Here is a 20,742-nt window from a genome sequence, read left to right on the forward strand (position 1 = left end):
TGGTAGTACAGTGGTTTAAGGCACCCTGTTATTAAGCTGGTTATTAAGACCAGCTGCCTGCAATTACTGCAAGGTTCGAATCTCGCCAAGGCTCAAGGTTGACTCAGCCTTCCATCCTTTCTAAGGTAGGTAAATTGAGGACCCAGTTGTGGGGGCAATAAGCTGACTTTGTATAAATATACAAAAGGATGAAGGCTATTGCTGAGCACATTGTAAGCCGCCCTGAGTCTTCGGAGAAGGGCGGCATATAAATCAAATAAAAGAAAGAAAGAAAGAAAAGAAATAATGTTATAGGACAAAACCTGTAACAGGTATTCCACATCTCAATGGAATTACATCTTTAGACTGATAAGAACAGATACTACACTTGATCTTAGCCAAAAGGCCGAGATGTTGTTTCTAAACCTTTTTCTACATTACTTTCTCCATATCTAGAAATCAACATTTAAGGCAAAGATCCACCTTATGAGGGTAATGTAAGAAATATTTGTAAACCACACCATTTCAAATGACGAATGATGGTGCAGTGCAAACCCCATCACTAAAATAGTGCATATTACTGTTAAAATAATCTTGTTTTCTCCAATCTGATACTATCAAAGTCTTTTTGGACAATTGTTGATCAAGATGACTAGCATTCTTGAAGTGGAAGTCCAGAATACCTGGAAGACAACTCCACAGGGAAAGCTGAAATTTTCTTTCTCCTACTGAGATTTTGAAAATATTTGAGGCTCTCATTAACTAGATAGCAATTCAGGTTATAACTGAGTTTAGGTAAATAATAACATATATCCTCCAAGACTGCATTCTGTATATCTTCCATTTCAGTAAATAGTTCAGTTCTGTTATTCTTGAGTTGGATTCACTTCTCCATGCCCACTAGTTCTTGTAGATATATTCCAATTTTGTAGGTTGCAGAAACTGGCTATAGCAGATTTCTAGCTGAGAATTACCTGAGATCAAATCTGAGTTGTTCCACTAGATAAACTGATTCAAAGATTGATGATTAGGAAATTCAATTTCCTGAGGTCATCTGAACCTACTCAAGAGTCATCACTCCATATGAAATGGTGAAGTTATGAACCTCTAGAGTGTGATCTACACTCGCCCACCACTCACGCAAGTGGGGATGCGTGCACACATGCGCTCACCTGCCACTTCCATGGTCCAGTTCTGAACAGCTCACGGCCTGGTAGTGGGCCGCAGTCCGGGGGGTTGGGGGACTCTTGGGTTAGATACTCAAGACTAGGGCTAATTTCTTCCAGTTGAGGAATACCTATTGCAAAGTCTAATATAAACATTTCTCTGAATTAAAATAACTGTGTTTTATTTAATACCTATATTCTATTGTTTCCTTTGCGTATTTATAACTCTATGTTTAAAGCATACTTCTCATCTTTTCTAAAAAGTATTTCGCTATAGTGTTGTACTTAAAAATTTACTGATAAAATGCATTTTAAGATATAAGAAATATATAAGAAAAAAATGGTCTCGGGGGGGTGTACTGCAATATTTGTATTTTTTTCCTGTTTTGTATTTAGATTTATACGTATCATGTTTGTATTATTTGTATTCAAAATAAAAAATAATTTTAAAAAATCATGTGTAAAAAAAAAAGAATTTTAACGACAGGATGGAATTGAATGGAACTTGAATGGAATGGAATTTATTAATGGCTTTGACATGAACATAAGAAATAATGAGGATCCAGATTGTTGGGGGCAACATGCTATTTAGTATACTGTCTTTGGTGTAAACTGCCCAGAGTCCTCAGAGAGTGGGCATAGAAATATGAATAATAAAAATAATAAAAAAATTTAAAAAAAAGAAATAATATTTGCCTTTCATTCCAAAGGGCCTGAATAATGTTTCGGGGGGAAAAACAATTGGAAGTGACAGTAGGAACTACTATGTGACTCTTCAGAAAACAAGCCTTTGCTGCTCGTAGTTTATTTTTATTTATTTATGTAAACCATTTATATAACCACCCATCTTATATCGAACTCTGGGGGACTGAACAGAATGTGGGAGGGATCGGCGCAAAGGAAACATGAATGTCGTAACTCCAAATCATTCCACACATTTTATTAAAAAAAAAAAAAATTGGACTACTATCTGAGCAATGCAGATTCTGCTGAAGAGGCAACAATTTACTCGCAACAATTCGGCGAATGAGTCAGCGGCCTCAAGGGACTCGTAGGCACGAATCGCAAGCAAAAGCAGGAAGGGGGAAACAAGGCAACCCTGGTCCTTTGCCCGCCCAGCGTGTGGCTGCGCGACACGTCACCGCTTGCACTTTCCCCCCCACCGCTTGCGCAACGCCGCCACATTCTTCCTCTTTGCTGAGGGCTCAACTAGCCTCCGCCGTTGACCATATTTGGTTCACCACGAGGTGACCCTGGTTTGAATAAAAAGGCTGCAGTCAGCAGCTATGAAGCCTTTCTTGGTACGGCTCAGTTTGGACGCCGACGGAGGCCCGAAACCGATCCCGCCTGCGAGGGAACACTGAGCCTGCGCCCGCCCCGCTGGCTCTAATTATAGCGGGGGCCGTTTCCTTGCTAGGCGGGGTTTGCTCGAGTTGAGGCAGCGGCTTCCGCAGCTTGTGGCTTTGCCCTCCGTGCCCTGCAGCGGTACGTGATGAGCTAGCATTTTTTTTTTTTTTTTTTTTTTGCAGGCAGCTCAGGGAGGGAAAAACTCGGCTGTCGGGAAAGCTAAACAATAAAAAGGGCTTCATTTCTCCGAATCCCTAAAATGCATCTTTCGAAATTGCCCGGATCGGTTTTTTTTTTTTTTTTTTTATTGCAAACTCTTCCATGTTTCTTAGCTCAAGATTTTAGAGAGGAAACTGGAGGAATGCGTAGTAATGAACTTTAGCCTGGCTGGTGTGTTTGTAGTTTTTCTCTCTCTTTTTTTTTTTTACAACTTCCTCTTAAAAATGAGTTAGGTTTCTCAGAACTTGTATAGCACAGGAAGGCGAGTCAGAGACTCGGTTTGATATGTATCTGCCTTTTGAAATAAGCGAAGCTGTGTCTGGCTGGGTTGGGTGAGGCTGAGCTCTTGAGTGGCCGGAAATAGGATGACTTTTTTTTTTAACTTTTATGGACATTTATTTTGACTTGCATATTTAGTGCTAAGTTTTTGTTTCACAATATTAGCAGAGTGTGGTTGGTTTTGCCCTTCGTGTGCAACCCAGTAATACCAAACATGATTCAGGTAAGACCTGCTCCTGAGGTCTACTCTTGAGGATTTGGCCTCTGTGATGTTTCAGTGTTCATCATGAGTAAGGCTACCAAATACAATGTATTTAGCTAGATTCATTAAATAGCTTTTCAGGGAACCAAGGTTGTTTTTTTTCCCCTGGGAAAGCTGTTTTAAGTCCAGCTTTTCCTGACTGGTAGATTCGAAGATGGAAGAAGATTCACTGCTGATTACCTGCTATGAGCTGTTAAAAACACAATCATTTTATGGTGGTCACACCCTGAATTACAGTTTTCTCTGCATGCTGAATTATGATACGATATATTAGTTTGGCACTTGTCCCAGCCCAAGAGTTTGTAACACATTTCAGGCCTCTAGATTAGCATGTACATCAAAACACATGGTTCCCTGTACACCCCACAAATCAGATTTTTTCCAGCCACTTCCAACACCATCCCAAAAAAACATTCCTTGTAGAAACAAGTTTTAAACCGCTCAGGGTTGAGCTGTAAGATAGGAGGAAAACTTGCCAGTTTATATTGGCAGGGGTGAAGAAATAATACTCAAGATTATAGTCTTTGAAGGCGAAGGTGAATATGGCTGTGTAAACATTAGTATTTGGACTTAGGACTTTGCTTGGAGCAATGTGCACCTTGAACAAACCTTAATGACAGAGACCACATGGCTAGTTGGCAGTTCAAGTGCTTGGTAAACAAGTTAATTATTTACTAGCACACAGAGTCACTTCATTTTTAACCCCTTTAAAATCACAAGGCTGATGCTTTGTAAAAACCCTGGTGCTACAGAAGTTATTTCTGATTTGTTTGTGTGATTTTTCTCAGTAACTGAAAGTATATGTGTGCATTAAAAGAGATAGCTTCTAAGATGTGTGAATATAAGAGAATGCCAGCTACGAGGTTGACTCGCCATGATTTTCCCAAGATGCAGTTTTTCATGCAAGTAACATACTGTGGGTGATCTTTGTACATCAACTCAGGCAAAAGGAAATATTTAAATGCACTGTTTTAAGCATTTTAGATGAAGATGGGTCCCAGTGATTTGTGGATGGCCTGCAATATTTTAGGATTATGATTCCTATTGCAAGAGGTTTCATTAAATTAAATTTTAGATGGGATTCTTTTGGATTGAATTTATGGTGTTTCACTCCTTACTTCTCATCTTCAGTATCTGAGAAGCAGGAATAATTTATCCTTTCCTTGCACCCCATCCAAATCCCTCATGCACAATGATCACTATTCTCTGGCAATTTGATAATAAATCTTAAAATAGAAATGGCCAAACTTTATCACTCAAATGACACAAGCTTTATCACTCAAAGCTTAAACAGGTTTCCCAGGGAAAAAAAAAAACCTCAGTTCCCTGAAAAGCTATCTAATTGATTTTGCTAAGTATGCTGTATTTGATAACAAGATAATAAGAGAAACACGTATGCAAAAAAAAAACAAAAAAAACTAGGACTCAAAATTAGCTGAGTCAATATAAGGTAGTTTTCCATTCTCTTATGAGTAGTTTCTAAATATTTCCTAAGGGAACTTGCTAATATAGTTTTCTTTGTCAAAGGCACCATCTGCCAGTAGCACAGTATTTCCTATCTCAGTTACCATTCATCGTGTAACAAAGGGACAGGCTCCAACATATACTGCTGGTAATCAGATGATTCATCTCCAAGATTCCCAGAAACCACTTAAGGATCACTTTCTCACCTTGAAGCAAATCTCACCCAAAAGGAAACATTGTGGAGAATAATAGAATCACAAAAATGGTAGTACCCAAAAGAGAAACCCTTGGTACTGTAGGGTAAATCATTTCTTGTCTTGACAACCTGGATCCAGAAGCAGGGACCTTTCTTTCAGCAATGCTGTCAAAGTGCTTTCTTCCTATGTGAAATTGGTGCTGCAACCTGTGATGATTAATAGCAAAGCCTACTTTTATTTATTTACAGTTCAGCAAATCTATAATTTCTTCAGCCACATTGCTTTCTAAAATTGGTTCTGAAATTGCACACATGAAACGATAATTCTTAAAAGCAATTCATGGTTCTTCTGTGAGGGATCTTCCTTGGCAAACAAACCTCAATGTTTTGATTTTAGCTAGTAAACATTGAGTCAAACCTTGGCTAGCTTACTTGTGTGCATGTGCCTGGGTGAGTGATCTCCTTAAAATGAACAACAGTCTTTGAGATTTGAGAAAGCCAGAATAAAAGGGTTATCATGCTAGATCAGATGAAAGCCTACCAAGACCCTCCTCCCCACCCCTTAATTAGTCAGTCTTATGACCCTGGGAAGGTCACCAGCACAACAGGAAGATTATGGCTTTCAAAATATGATTTCTGATCTCTATATCGGTCTTTTACACTGATCTAAAGTGCTATCTGTTCAATTCCACTTAGGCTGGCACAAACTGATCTTGTCATACAATTTGTTGTCCTCATTGCCAATTCCTATGCTGTCTTTGTCCTGTCTTCCTCAAGTCACTGCCAAATACTGTTATTTGGGTTGTGAATGTGCTAGTTATGATGAGTAAGCTAGTCATGATGAACAAGGTACCCTTTAACTTTGCTGCACTTTCCTTTTAGCACAACACCAGCAAGCAGTGAGACCATCTGCTAGTCAAGGCATTACAACGAGGAATGGAGTGGATCTCACTTCAGGACTTTGGTTGGAGTTTTCTAGGCTGGTTTGTCTCCCCTTTCCGCCACACTTCATTTGGGTATCTCCCAAACTAAAATAACATAAAATAAAATAAAAAGCATATAATGCAAAAATGATCTAGGAAAGAAGGAAATAGACCCTGCCATGATTGTTCAATCAGGCTGGCCCAACCTGCAGCCCATGGGCTGGAAAGCTAGTAATACAGCCCCACAAGATCGTAAACTTTAATGTTATGTGATTGTAGAGAGAGAGTGTGTGTGTGTGTGTGTGTGTAATATATAATATATATTATATATATAATACATAATATATATATATATATATATATATATATATATATATATATATATATATATATATATATATATATATATATATATATATATATATATAACTTCTTAGTAGGTTTTTCTGCAGGTTTTTTGTCATAATTACTCGAGCTCCTCCAAGACGCTACGTACAAACCTCTAAGCACTGACCCAACCACATATTTAGAAAAAACTACCAAAACCAAGATAAAGGCCAGTCCCATAGATAAAGAAGTTCAACAAACAATCATTCCCAGAGAGAAGTCATCGAAATGTCCAAAACTATATGGCCTCCCAAAATACATAAAGAGGGCATACCCCTCAGACCTATAGTCAGCTCTATAGGCTCTCCGCTACAAAACTTGGCTAGATACTTAGCCAAACAATTACAACTATTTGCAGAATCGATTGCTTCCTATGTGCAGAACTCATATCATCTCAGAATGCATAGAGCAGGGTGACCTACTTGTAAGCTTCGATGTCTCATTATTCACCCAAGTACCCGTTAACAGAAGCTCTAGCAACGATCAAAAACAAAAATACCAGCCACCAAACCACATCATAGAATTGGCAGAGCATTGCCTATCTAACACCTACTTCATGTACGGATGGCAAAGATATAAACAAATGCAAGGGGCACCAATGGGGTCACCGCTCTCCCCAGTTATTGCCAATCTGTTCATGGAAGGATTTGAAATTAAAGCATTGGAACAAACTATCTATATACCAAAATTATGGCTCAGATATGTAGATGATACGTTTGTCATCTGGCCTCATGGAAAAGACAAGCTAGACAATTTTCTAGCACACTTGAACAACATGCACCCGAAGATAAAGTTCACTATGGAAATGGAGAAGGAAAATCAACTCCCATTCCTAGATGTACTAATATATAAGAGAACTGATGGCACCCTAGGACACAGTGTTTACCAAAAGAAGACACATACAAATCGTTACCTGAACGCACACTCACACCATCATCCCTCACAAATAAGTTCAGTGGCAAAAAATTTAATCACTAGAACTAAACGTCTAGCAGATGAGGCACATGTACAAACAGAGTTTAAGACCCTCACAGAAGTATTAATGGAAAATGGGTTCCACGAAAATAGAATTAGAACTATAATCCAGCAAGGGACAGTAGGACAGAGCAAAACCCAAGAAGAAGAACAGAATATGGGAACTGCCATCCTGCCCTATATAAAAGGGACCACCGATAAAATTAGTAAGATATTATGGAAACAAAAAATAAAAACAGTGTTCCGTACAGATAGAAAAATATCGATGATGGTGAGAAACCCTAAGGATAAAATTGAGTTGGAAAACCAGGGGATATACGAAGTGCCATGTGCCTCCTGTCAGTCATCTTATATTGGACAAATAGACGAATAAGTGTGCGTTTAGAAGAACATAGAAATGCAGTGAGGAAAGAAGAGCAAACTTCTTCTTTGGTACAACACATGAAAGCCACGGGACACAATATTGATTTTAATAAAACCAGAACAATGGCGAAAGAGGAACATCTCAACAAAAGAATAATCAGGGAGGCCATCGAAATTGAAAAGAGGCCACAGAATATGAACAGACGAGACGACGACTCTAGGTTATCAAGTATTTGGGGACCTGCACTGAGAGAAACTCGAGTGTTAACATCAGAAGAGAGGCAGAGATTCCAACAAGCAACCAGTGGTGTTGTAAGGCCTGCCAGAATTCTTCCTTCTTTGGAGAGGGTGGCTAGCAATAGGGAGAGAGAGAGGATCAAGCCAGAAGATAGGCTGAGATCTCAACTAACAATCAAGGGTGCTGTGATGCCTACCAGAATCCTTTCCCCTCTACAGCAGACAGATAATAATAGAGAATCTGAGAAAGCTGGGCCTGTAACACGAAGCCAAGCAGCTAGGAGGAGGAAGCAGGAAGAAAAACTGTTGTCCTCCAATCAGAACACAGAGTTGCAGGCTACCCAGCATACGTCAGCAGCAGCAAATATAGATAAGCGACAGCTCCGGCCCCGCAACAGAGAACCCATAGCTTCTACATGAAACAGAGCCTGAAGATGACAGGGTGTGAGCCTGTCAAAACGTTGCTTTAAGAAAAACTTTTAAAGTCACTGGTAGGATTTTAGCTGAGGTTTTAAAGGACATTGCAGAGTGCTCTGTAAGGATTTTTAGATTTTAAGCTGGGATTTTAACCAGGATTTTAAATATTTTAACCAACTTATTTATAATGACGCGGGAAAACACCCGAGATTTTAAGTTTTTGCATATGCACACCCGTGAAAACTTAAGAAGACACACACACACACACACACACACACATATATATATATATATATATATATGTTTATGTAAGTTTTCACGGGTATGTATGTGTGTATAGTTAATATTTCGGGTTTCTTCCCGTGTAATTGTGGATATATCCCTAAAAGGGTAGAAGCGACGTTTCGGCAGAATCCCATCTGCCATCATCAGGCTTATGCCAGTAGTGCAAAATGACTACTGGCATAAGCCTGATGATGGCAGATGGGATTCTGCCGAAACGTCGCTTCTACCCTTTTAGGGATATATCCACAATTACACGGGAAGAAACCCGAAATATTAACTATACACACACACACACACACACACACACACACACACACACACACACACACACACACATATATATATATAATATATATATTTGTTTTCTGAGGTTTTCGCGGGTGTTTGTATGTAGGTCTTTGGTTATTCGGGTTTTCTCCCGCGTAAAATTGGAAGTGTCTTGGTGACGTTTCGACGAAGTCTCATTCGTCATCTTCAGGTTGGTGTTTTTGGCTTCGTGCTTCACACATTGAAGCACGAAGATCCTTCACTTCGTGCTTCTAGGATCACACATTGCTCCTAGAAGCACGAAGTCGAAAACATCAGCCTGAAGATGACAAATGAGACTTCATCGAAACGTCGCCAAGACACTATCAATTTTACGCGGGAGAAAACCCGAATAACCAAAGACCTATACACACACACATACACACACACACACACAGTGTATATATATATATATATATATATAAAATGCGACTGCTTGAGGACTGGATTGGAGCTGAAAGGTGCAAGGGAAGCAGTATGCTCCCTTCCATATTGGGGTAGACCAGGTGCTTCGACAGAAAAACACTTTATATATATGTGTGTGTGTGTGTGTGTGTGTGTGTGTTCTTTTTGTAGGCCTTTCTGTGTATTTCTCTTTAGCCAGGTTCTTCCTACGTAAACCAAGATTTTTATGCAGCCCTAGTTCAGTGAAATCCCAATCCACTAGTTTCTAGGCTTTTTTTCTCCAGCAGCCAGCAAGCTCCCTGCTGCCCATTGGGAGACTAAGGAGACTAAGATAGATCTATTTCGGATTTATAAGCCCTCATCAGTTAGCCACACCTTCATCCCATGTACATCCCATGTACAGGGAGGATACATGGGATGAGGGCTTATAAGTCTGAAATAGATCTATTTCAGTCTCCCAATGGGCAGCAGGGAGGTTGCTGGCTGCTGAAGAAAAAAAGCCTAGAAACTAGTGGATTGGGATTTCACTGAACTAGAGCTGCATAAAAATCTTGGTTTACGTAGGAAGAACCTGGCTAAAGAGAAATACATACATATATGTATGTATATGTATATATGTATGCATGTATGTTTATGTGTGTGTATTATATGTGGCGCAAGACAATTCCTCTTCTCTCAGTGTGGTCCAGGCAAGCCAAAAAGTTGGACACCCATGAACTAAATCCTTTAGAGCAGTATTTCTCAACCTTGGAAATTTAAAGATCTATGGACTTCACATTCTCCAGCTGTCCACATAACTTAAAGTTGCCAAGATTGAGAAACATTGCTCCAGAGTGAGATAACGGAAACTGGCTAGTAGCAGGACAATTAGATCTCATAGAGAGAGGAATGGATATTGTTGAAATGGATATTCCCTAAATGGATCAATTTGACTATAGCAAATTTTAACAGATTTATTTTTTTCCCTGTCCCTGTTCCCCAGGAAATGAAAGCAATGGCATGCCTACCATTTCCCCTTCTCTTTTTTTTTTTGCCTGTACCAGGAACTAGGTAGGATAAGTTGAGCTAAGAGATAGTTAACTAGCCTAATATCTGGAAGAGAGTGCCTCTCTCTAGATTATTGAAGTCATCTGCAGGATTTTGAAGTTGGTCTTTCTCTGTCACTGTCCCCTTTCTCTGGAACAACACTGTCTCAGAGATCCATTGTTCATTGTCTGATGTCCATTGTCAACATTAGACAGGTTTCAGCTCTTTCTGACGTTCCATAAAGCTGTTAAGACATGTCTGTTTCAGCAGATGTTTAGGACCTGTGGAACTGGCTTTATTCATTTGTTCATTTCCTCCCAGTGAATGCTTTATATATGTGAAATTCCTTGGAGTTGGGAAATTTATCTTGGCAGTTTTAACCTTCACACTGCTTGTAAACCTGTAAGCTGCTTTAAGTTATGATTGCATGGCATGTAAGTCAAATAGTAAGTAGGGAGGTAGGGAGGTAAGTAAATAAATAAATAAAATGACCCATTTAGCTTTCATGACTTCTCAGGCTGTAGTTCAGGATCTTAATCACACTAGGGTAAGGTATGATTGACAGTTTTATGAGTTAATGTAGTGTATGAACTTTGGCAAATGGGTTAGGTCAGCAAACTTTGAAAGTATAGACTTAAAATAGGGGTTTCTTTGAGTAAAGCTCAGCTCCTGCTGATACCTAAACATGTCTGTGCTGTTTTCTTGACAACATAAATGGTTTGATATTGTCTTCTTCCAGGATGTTTTTGGTGTGCTTTCGAAGGAGATGTCTGTCTACATTTATCTGTCTGTCTGTCTAATCTATCAATCATCCATCTGTCCATCCATCCTGTATTTTTACCCTACCACACAGGCTGGATTTAGGTTGCTGAATTATTATGTTCCAGCATCCATTAATATTGCTAATCCTATTACTTTTCAACCAGTGAAAGTCTGTTATCAGCATGACTGAACTGGAAAACATTTCACCTTCCTTTTGTTTCACTTCTCTTTCAGCACTTCTGCTTATAAAAGGAGCATAAGGCCATTTTTTAATATGGTACCAGGTCCCTTAAGGACAGTGGAGAGTTCCCAGCACCTTATCAATCCTTGCTGAGAATCAAGATCAACACTGCAAAATAATTGTTAGTGCCATTCTGTTACCTTTTAGGATACAAGAAGACTGCAGTATATACTGTAAGTCATATTACATGGGAATAATGGGTATAATATCAAGCAAACTAAAGTCTGAAACTCCTATCATTGTCTATGTTTATGTGTAGAGACAGAAGGTAACACAATCCTGAGAACTAGGAAATAATGTCCATATTTAAGAAGAATCCATTTGTGTCCCTTTAATTGTAACATAAACACAATCCTGAGAACTAGGAAATAATGTCCATATTTAAGAAGAATCCATTTGTGTCCCTTTAATTGTAACATAAACATCCTGAGATGAATAGAATTGATAATACTTTGATAGAAAACTGGGAAATCTGTTCACCAATGCATATAGATCTATAGCGAGAAAAATAAACTTTCATCAACCTAAACTTACTATATGAATATAAATTCTGTGCAACTGAGTAGGATTTATTTCTAAATTGTACTATTTAGGCCTGGAATTACACATATCAGGCTACAATTTGCAGACAGGTATTTCTAATTTTAATATAAGTAGCTGTTACATTTAGCTGCTACATTGAAAGTAGTTTCAGTTGAAACCATGTACATACAAAGGGTTCAGAACTGGATTTTTGCCTGAAAGCGGTAGAAAAGTAATAACCTTTATAAAAGTAAGAGACAACATCTGGGATAGTTCAGTTTAAAAAATAATATTATATGTGCCCTTAATGCATTTTACTTATGTAACTACTGTGATAACTCTTCTAAATTGAAATAAGGATACATCAGTTATTCATAAAGCTGAATTCCATAAAGCAATAGCATACAAGTATCAGTTAATTTAGGGTTAACTTTAAGAATTTCTTCAAATGTAGTTAACATTATAGACCTACACACCTTTATTTAGAACACTGTTCTACTCACCTTTAGTCCATACGCGTTGATAGGATAGAACATTGAGAGTAAATTACCATTGTAAAATGAAAGCCTTTATAAGGATTTATGATTATTTCCTCTTAGCCAAAGACATTGAATGAGTTAGCTGAGCGTCCCAGCTACAAAGTCTGGAATGATGCAATTGGTAAATATACATTCCATTCATCTGTTAGTACAGCCTGACCTTCATCTATGATAAAGGAAAGGCGTTTCTTCTTCTGTATTTTTTTGAACACAGGCAAGTAAATGATAGTGAGTCAGAATTTTGTGTGGCCTACCTAGATCTGGCAGAACAGTTTCTGAATTATTTGTCTAAAGAAATCAGAGCAAGAAGAACTCTGCTCTGCTTAGTTTGTAATAGTTGATCTGCACTTTTGACAACAGATTTACCTTAAAAGATATATGTGGGAGAGGAAAAGAGATTAAATAAAAATACAAACCAGTTATGTTTATATAAAATGAAGAATTCCCTTTTGTCATTCCATGTTTTTAAGAAATCCAACTGCCTCATTAGTTTCATGCACATTATAGTTATTAACATTTTTAAGTCCAGTATTATGATCCTTAAGCAAAAGTAGAGGCTGCTTTTAACTGACTACATTTTATGATCACATTAGTTGTCCTCATAAGCAATCAATCCACTGATTAATTTGTCTTATTTCCAATATATGGGAGTGATTTTAGAGTTTTTGTGTTTGTAAAAATGTAAAAAAAAAGTTTGCAGAAATTAGTGTAATATAATTAATTGCACTATCTGGTTATATAAAAATGTGTATGTTCCATAAGCCCTTTCAGCAAAACTGAAGGGCCAAATTTTAGTGGCATTGATTGGATAGTATAATCCTTTATAGATCAGGTCAGCATTCAACTAATCTTGATTTAAAAAAAAAATAAAGGACTGTGGTGGGTCTACTGAACTCATTGGTGAAATATAAGAGTATACTTATTACCATAATTTGAATCCTTTTTACTGTTTTAATAGTTCAATTTTCAGTACTAAGCAAATTGCAACAGCATAGAGCTCTTAAAATCTTTGCATTGAACTTGTAAAACCCCATGTAAGTCATCTTTGAAATTGCAATGCTTGTAAAATTTATATAAATTTATTATAATTTCCAATTCTTCTCCAGCACTGAGTCTGATTAGGACTCATTGTACATACATGATTAGAATTTCAACTACAGCAACTTCTCTGTATTTTGACTGAGGACTTCGAAGCTGCATTGGTGCATAATGTTTTCTACTGTTTTTCCCTGCACTGCAGTGAAGAGAACATTTTTAGAAGTGTTTCTTTCCATTCTAAACATATTTACTTAAGATTATGTCCAAGGAACCTTTCTTCCATCTAAATATAATAAGGGCAGCATTTTTATGGTTCATATTAATGTTCTGTCTTCCACTCAAAAAATGCTTCCACAAAACTGCAACATCAGATGCCTCCTCAATGGCTCCCTCTCATGTCAGCAGAACACTGTATCTATTCTCCCTGGAAGTAAAGCGAGAGGTTCTGGCTCAAGTACAGAAGAAATTTCTCAGGATCCTGTTGCCATAAAAAGCCATCGGGAGAACTCCACAAATAAACCTTTTCCTAAATATGATTTCATAGGGTATTTAGCTCAAATATACCATAACTAGTAGTATCCAGAAATCGTATGTTTCCCTTTTCCTTCCCACTTGCCTGGATTCTGTGCACTTTAAGATAAAAGGGAATAGTTCTCCTTATTAAGAAAAAATATTTTTTTTTCTGATGACACTTTCTTCTATTCTTCCCTATCACCTTCTAATTAAAGAAAGTAATATAAAAAAAGTTGCTTTGGCTACTAGGTTATGTCAGTAGCTGCAGGATTATATTTTTTAAAATAAAAAGATGATAAAAAAGGACTACATTCACAGAAAGTGTTTAAATGCCTGATTTCACTTTATTTAATGCAAAAGATTAAAAAAATAGGAAAAAAATAGTAATGTGTTAGTTCAGCAACTATAAACAATGAAAGCATAGTGCAGGTGGTATTTTAATAATGGTAACTTAAAAGTATAACGAAGGTGAGATTGTGACAATCACACTCTCCATTAAACGACATTTTGCTTTATTGCTATACAAAGAATCACCAATAAAAACTGGAAAAAATGTAAGGGTGCAACATCTGACTCCATTGAAATAAGCAATTAAGTTCACATTAGCTGCAATGGAATCAAGTTTTGTTTTGTTTATTGGATAGTAACTGTAGTATTGTTGCAGCTAAAGCACTTGAAAAAACTTTGTAGCCAGGGAAGCATATTGTGTGCATCAATGTATATGTATATATGTGGATATATGCTTATCTGCTGATGTCAGAAACCAATTTTAAAAAGCAAACAAAATTACATTTGGCCAATTGAAATCACAGAAATGTGTTTTTAAAAAAGTCATATCACAGTTTATGTCATTTCTGTAGTATAAATTTATAAAATATATGAGAACTGGTTACCTTAACAGAGGTTTGGAATAAACTGGCTGAACAGATAAAGTCTTGAAATATGTTCCAGCTGTGTTCATGGCAAGCTTTAAACATCCCACTCATTGAACTACTTTAAAGAACATACAGTGATATTACTGAGCTACAATATGAAGACTGTAACTAAGGCTTCTCTCGATAATCTGTCATGCTTGAATAGCATTTTGAAGAAAGAAGTTACTGTCATCCCACCTTGGATTAAGAAACTCAAATCTGAACTATGCAACCTCAGATTAAGAAGTTCAAATCTGAACTACATGCCAAGATGTCACTATGAAAATTTTTGTAGGGGTATTTTTTTAACGTAAAATGCAAACTGTTCATACAAATTAGTTTAATACATGAGGTATTATGTCAAAAAGATTTTTAAGAACTTATCCTCTATTAATTCAAAATCCAATTTTTAATAAAGTGCCTAAATTCTTATTTCCACAATTATAGTGGTTCCAAAGAATCCTTACAGTTGTACATATGTGCGTTTCCCATCTCAAACTTTCTAAACGTGTTTACATAAGACACCAGTCTGATCTATATGTATTTCTATAATTTCAAATATTGGTTTATCATGCAAAACTTGTTATTTAATATTACACTGACCTGTAATATGGAACACAACGCTAGTGGGTGTGCTTATTAAAATGTTTTTTTAAAAAAAGAATTGCCCATGTGCAGGTTAGGTTTTCAAATGTGTTGACCACTAAAAAAAGGACCCTATCAAAATCTATTCAGCATTAAATAGAAGACTGAAGATGAACACCTAAAAACCGTCTGATCCAATAGTATAAAATGATTAAATGTAGCTAAAGAGAATATATTGTAACGTGCAAACAACACAAGGGGCAAACTGTTGTTTGAAATAATCATTTATGACCATATGCTAAAGTGGTCACCAATAATGAATGCAAGTGGTTGTACAGCAATGTTGCTAACACAATTGTGAACAGCACAGCAACACTACAGTGAGTCTTGACTATTTCTAGTAGTTGATGTTTATCTAAAATGTCTGTCTTCTGACGAAAAAAGAAGCATAATCAAAATACTAGTTATGCAAAATAATGGTTGAAGGTAGTCCAGAAGGCATGGTATGCCTGCATAAAAATTCAAGATGATTTATTTAAATCCTAGGTTGTTCCCTTTAAATATGATTTGGTTGTTTTGCCCCCAACACATGGATCAGGAAATTTCAGGCAGAAATCCCCATTAATCTCTCTGCTGACAATGCAGACATGCCAAGCAAAATCTTTGCTGCTGCTGTCATTACCGCTCTGCTTTTGCTCTACTCAATTAGGTGACATCAGCAACAATAACAATAGCAACAGTTCTAAACATTTAAGTGTTAAGAAGCAAGTTCTTCTGCACTACTGTAAAAATCCTTAAAACCTACCTCAGTGTTTTTCCATACAAGTATGAAGGGCATAGCAACGTTCATTCATTTATGCTGAAAAGTTGTAAATTTGTTAAAAAGATGGCAGTGCTATTCTGTTCTAATGCATGGCTAGTCAATAATTAAATTTTATCACAAAAGAACTGCAGGAACCTTAAGCAATGCATGACAAAAACAGTTTTGCAATCTTACTACCAAATATTACAACTGTGGTTATTTTGGCTTTAACAAAAAAAAAAACAAAAACCTCAGCCTCAGTAGCACCTCACTTTAAGCTGAATAGTCTGCAAACAACTTCCTTCTACAAGCAAAAATCGCTGTAAGAATCTGGCTGGTTTTTGCAGCAGCAGTGAAGGAATAATGTTTCCACACAAACCCCTATTGCTTCAGATCTTTGGACTGGACTGAATAGCAACCTTGCTTGAATCCTTGCTGATCTCCTTAATGCCATAATTTCTCTAAAACCTAAGATGCCTTCAATATGAATAAGGGCAAAAGAGAAAGAAAAAAAAAGGAACCACAGACAATAAGGCAATCTTTACAATGTTGAAAGATGTATTTGGCATTTAAAAAAAAAGGGGGGGGGGAGAAACCAAGTGCATACAATTTACAGCTAGAAGCATGTCTGGTTTGCCAAGTGCTCTCTAAAAAAAGCAGCGCAAGTCACAGCCTACACTGAACAGTAACTGTCACCAAGGAAGCACAACAAATAGTTGCTATAACAACAAAAAAGAGCATTTATAAGTACATACCTTTTGTCTTCAAAAAATATAGAAACACAATGTATTCAAAAAAGAAATCAAAATTATACAGCCATGTTTTATGAAGTCTACATTTCCCTTGTCTTGGATATATATATATATATATATATAATATATATATAGATATTTATAGTATTTATAGGTATATACAGTTCAAGCCGTTTTATGTTAAAGTTGACGTTGCAATGAAAAATTGGAAAAGTCATGAGTCTCTCTCTTTTTTCACTTTGACATCTCCTGCAAGAATGGTTGCAATCTCCCCTTGCATGAAGGCCCAAGGGACATTGGATCCCACTAGGGGGCACTTCTCCCCACTGGGACAATACACTTCGCCATTAGCTCCTTGCTGTTTGATGCTCTGTCTAGAGCAAGGGAAGCAAAACTTATGAGATGGAACGGAGGGACACTGCACAAAGTGGGTGTCTTCCAATCGCTCGTGACACAAGGTGCAGCAGAGGGGAACACTTGCTGCCAGAGAAGAGTCTGGGAGGCTGACAGGGTGCACTGGTTCCATCCCTCCAGGATTTGCCCCTTGGCTCGGCACTTCCCTGGCCAGCCTTCTTTGGTTCATAGGGGATGGAGAAGGGGGGCTACTGCTATTCCTCCTGGTGGTGGAGTGAACCTGGTTGGCATCTTTGGAAGCATGGTTGCCCCCGGCGTTGTCTGCAACCAAAATGAGTGCAGCCATAGGGTTCTGACCATTCTGAACTGCCTCCGGTGGTGTGGTCCGATTTGAATGAGGCGAAGCAGTTGGTGGCGGTGGGGACATGAAAGATGCAGCTGCCATTGGTATTTTCATCCCTTCTGATGAGGTGGGTAACCATGACTGTGCCTCGCCATTGATTTTTGGAGGTCCAGCTTCACCTTCGGGCTCTGGAGAAGCCTTTCTCTTCCTCGCAGCCCGAGCCCCTAGAAAGAAGCAGTGGGAGATGAGATCATGTTGCAGAGAGAATGGTGTGTCCTATATCACGGTCTAGTCAGTTGAAGCAGCTGGACCTCAGCCAAATTACTCACTAGATACAAATGGGGAAGACCAGCTTAAAACCAACAAGAGTTCACCTTATCTGGGTTTGTGAATCAGCTTCTGTAAGGTAGACCCAGCGGTGCTGGGCCACTGCTCACACTATTATGGTACACACTGCAGTCAAATGTAACTACATTTTGCCTCCCTCCTCCCACATTAGTGGCCATGAGCCAAAGAAACAAGTGCATGCTTGTAATTTTCCACTGGCTGGAAACACATTCAGAGTCATTGTGCACCCAATGCGTCATAATCCACTCACACAGAGAAGAGCCCTACATTTATCCATACACATCAAGTCTCTGGCTAACTTCCGCATGTTTGTTAATTTGCAGCTCTGACTTCTAGCCTGGTGCAGGAGGAGGAAGGCAAAACGTTTCCCAGCCCCGCCTGCCCCAGAGCTCTCCTCGCAAGAGAAAGTGGGCAGGAGTAGGGAGGGGAAACCTCCCCGCCAGATGTTGCTTCCGAGCCCGGAGCACGCTGCCATAGCCAGGCACCAGGCTGAAAAAGCGTCCCTGACCCGGTTTTTCAGGGAGGAAGGGCGAAGCGGTTCTCCCTCCACAAGGACCCCAACTGCCCGCGCCAAACGCGCGCCTTTCTCACCTGATTTGGCCGCGGCCCCGTTGCTGTCGTAGCCCAAGAGCCTCCCTCCCGCCATGCCGGGCTCCTTCTTGAACTTGCTTTCGAAGGGCGCCGCGTGGCCGCTGTGCTGCAAGGCCAGCAGGGTGTCACGCACGGTCTTGGGCTTGCCCAGCCACTCTTGCTCCGTGCCCGCCGCTGCCCCCCGGGCTTTGCTCTCCACGCCGAGTGGGTCCAGAGGGTCCGCCGAACCCCGCGCCGCTTGCGGCTGTCCTTTTTCCTTGCCCTCCTGGTCGCTGGCGCCGCCACCGCCACCGCCGCCCCCAGACGACGAGGAAGACACCGAGCCGGGCCGCTTGTGCCCGCCCCCTTCCCCGGGCTGCTGCTGGCTCTGCTGCGCTTGGGAGACCGAGACCTGCAGCGGGGTTGGCGGCGCTCCGGAGATAGCCGCCAAGGAGGCTGCTGCAGCCGCCGCCGCCCGGCTGCTGATGCAGGCGGGCAAGGAAGCTCCGTTCATGAGGGGCACCAAAGTGGGGGCCACGGCGTGCGTCCGGCGCGGGTTGGGACTCTGACGGTTCAGTTCGGGCGGCTCTTCGGGCTTGGAGAAACCGTTGGGGACGAGGATGCCGTTGACCTGCCTGCTCCCGCCGTACTCGGGTCCCAGGCGGGGAGGCGGCCGCTCAGACGCCAGCGCCGCAGCCAGAGAGTAGCGCTCGTGGGGCTGCGGCGGGGCGCGAGATGCCGCCTCGGCCGTGGCCACAGCCGCCGAGTGCAGGTCTTTGGCGCTGAGCGGCGGAGGCTGCTGCTTGGTGTGCGGAGGTGGCGGAGCCCGGCCTTCCTGGAAACTGTGCGCCCGCTTGAGCTGCCGAGCCGTGTCGATGACGAACTCCACACGGTCGGCCCCTTCGTAGTTGACGCAGCCCCTGCAGACGGGCTCGGTGAAATCCCAGATCATGGCCCAGGGCATGCGAGGTAGATCGCACAAGTAACAGGACTGCCTGCGGGAGGCAGCGGCCACCGCCACCGCCGCGGACGACATGGCCGAGTCCAGGGGCAGCGAGCGCCCCGCGCCTTGTCCCCTACCTCCTCTTCCCCACCGCTGCTCGGCTTGCCACCGGGGAGGCTCGGGATGTTGCAACCGCTGCAGCCTTTTGCCCTGAATGCCAGCTCCTTGGGCGAACGAGCGCGGCTCCGAGGCGAAGGAAGCGCCTCTGCTTTCGGCCAGGCTCTCCTATTTCCGGGACTCCGGGGACGTGGCGATATGCATCGCCCGAGCGCAGCTCCCTCCGACCCCCCAGTACGACACGCCGCTCGCTCTGCCCGCACCGCGCTCTTGCTACTCCAGCACTGCCCGCCGGCTGCCGGCCGCCCAGACACTCACACTGGGCGGGGACTCCAGAAGCAGTCGCCGCCGCTTGGGCGCTCTGCTCCAGTGACTCGATTCTTCGACAGTGCCCAGGAGCGCCTGCGTGTTAGGCTCTCCCCTTCCTCCGCCTGCTGCTCATTGAACTCCTGCCAAGACAACAAGGGCTGCAAGAATAACCAGCTCTCTCTAGTCAGCACGCGGGGAGAGGGAGGGAGCGAGCGAGCGAGAGAGGGAGGGAACGGCAGCTCTTTCGTGTGTGAATGGATGCAAATAGAAGGACTGGGGTGCCTTTCCCTTCTCCTCCTTCCGGGCAAGAATGCTTTACTAGTAATGCGCGGGGAGTGTAGTTTTGCAATAAAAAATAATTAATAGCCACCATGTACACATAGCTTCGCCCGTTGCAGAAGGTCACCGCACCTTGTGCATGTGTTCAAATGTTGCATTTTGGATTCTGCAATGGCCGCGTTTTAAAATGTAGGTTACCCGAGGAATCGTTTCAATTTTCGATATTGGCTATGGGCGCACTGACCTTCCGCAAATCCTTTACACTTAAAACTGCCTCTTAAACTGAAGTCATTAACCGTCCTTGAAATTTCCAACCCCGCTCCCCGCGCATTGCATCGATTTTTTTAAAAAAAGGCGTAATTATAGGTCAGGAAAGGATTTTGGATGATTATCGAGTTTTAAGAGCGCTGCCACCCCCACGATTGCCAGTAGGAATTGCTATTATTATTATTAGCAATTCCTAGTGGTTTTCACGAATTTGTTACCAGTTAATACTCCCGGGCACGTTTCTTCAGGAATAAATCTCTCTGAATATAATAGGCTGCCTAGAAGAAAGCAGATGTAGGATTGTATTC

At 40.7% G+C, this 20,742-nt stretch overlaps 1 protein-coding gene and 1 non-coding gene across 2 annotated transcripts; both read right to left on the reverse strand.

The window, feature by feature from the left end:
• Positions 1–207: 207 nt before the first annotated feature.
• On the reverse strand, positions 208–397 carry LOC148116862 (U2 spliceosomal RNA). The gene has a single exon (XR_015731655.1). It is a non-coding gene; the product is annotated as a U2 spliceosomal RNA (small nuclear RNA).
• A 13,778-nt stretch (positions 398–14,175) lies between these two features.
• IRF2BP2 (interferon regulatory factor 2 binding protein 2) lies at positions 14,176–20,064 on the reverse strand. The gene is made up of 2 exons (XM_034428315.3): positions 18,541–20,064; positions 14,176–17,825 (listed from the first exon to the last, which is right to left on the reverse strand). Exons 1-2 carry the CDS (start codon positions 19,553–19,555, stop codon positions 17,119–17,121), a joined length of 1,722 nt encoding a protein of 573 aa, XP_034284206.1. The 5' UTR covers positions 19,556–20,064; the 3' UTR covers positions 14,176–17,118.
• Positions 20,065–20,742: the final 678 nt, after the last annotated feature.

The sequence above is a fragment of the Pantherophis guttatus genome, chromosome 1 (genome assembly GCF_059756535.1).
Source record: "Pantherophis guttatus breed Tessera chromosome 1, ASM5975653v1, whole genome shotgun sequence".
Classification (NCBI taxonomy): Eukaryota; Metazoa; Chordata; class Lepidosauria; order Squamata; family Colubridae; genus Pantherophis; species Pantherophis guttatus.

Bases quoted from the DNA above. Each gene is read 5' to 3' on its own strand.
- IRF2BP2 (XM_034428315.3), bottom strand. From the start codon at position 19,555: ATGTCGTCCGCGGCGGTGGCGGTGGCCGCTGCCTCCCGCAGGCAGTCC. The intron at 17,826-18,540 runs GTGAGAAAGGCG...GCTTCTTTCTAG, and splicing joins CGGGGCCGCGGCCAAATCAG to GGGCTCGGGCTGCGAGGAAG.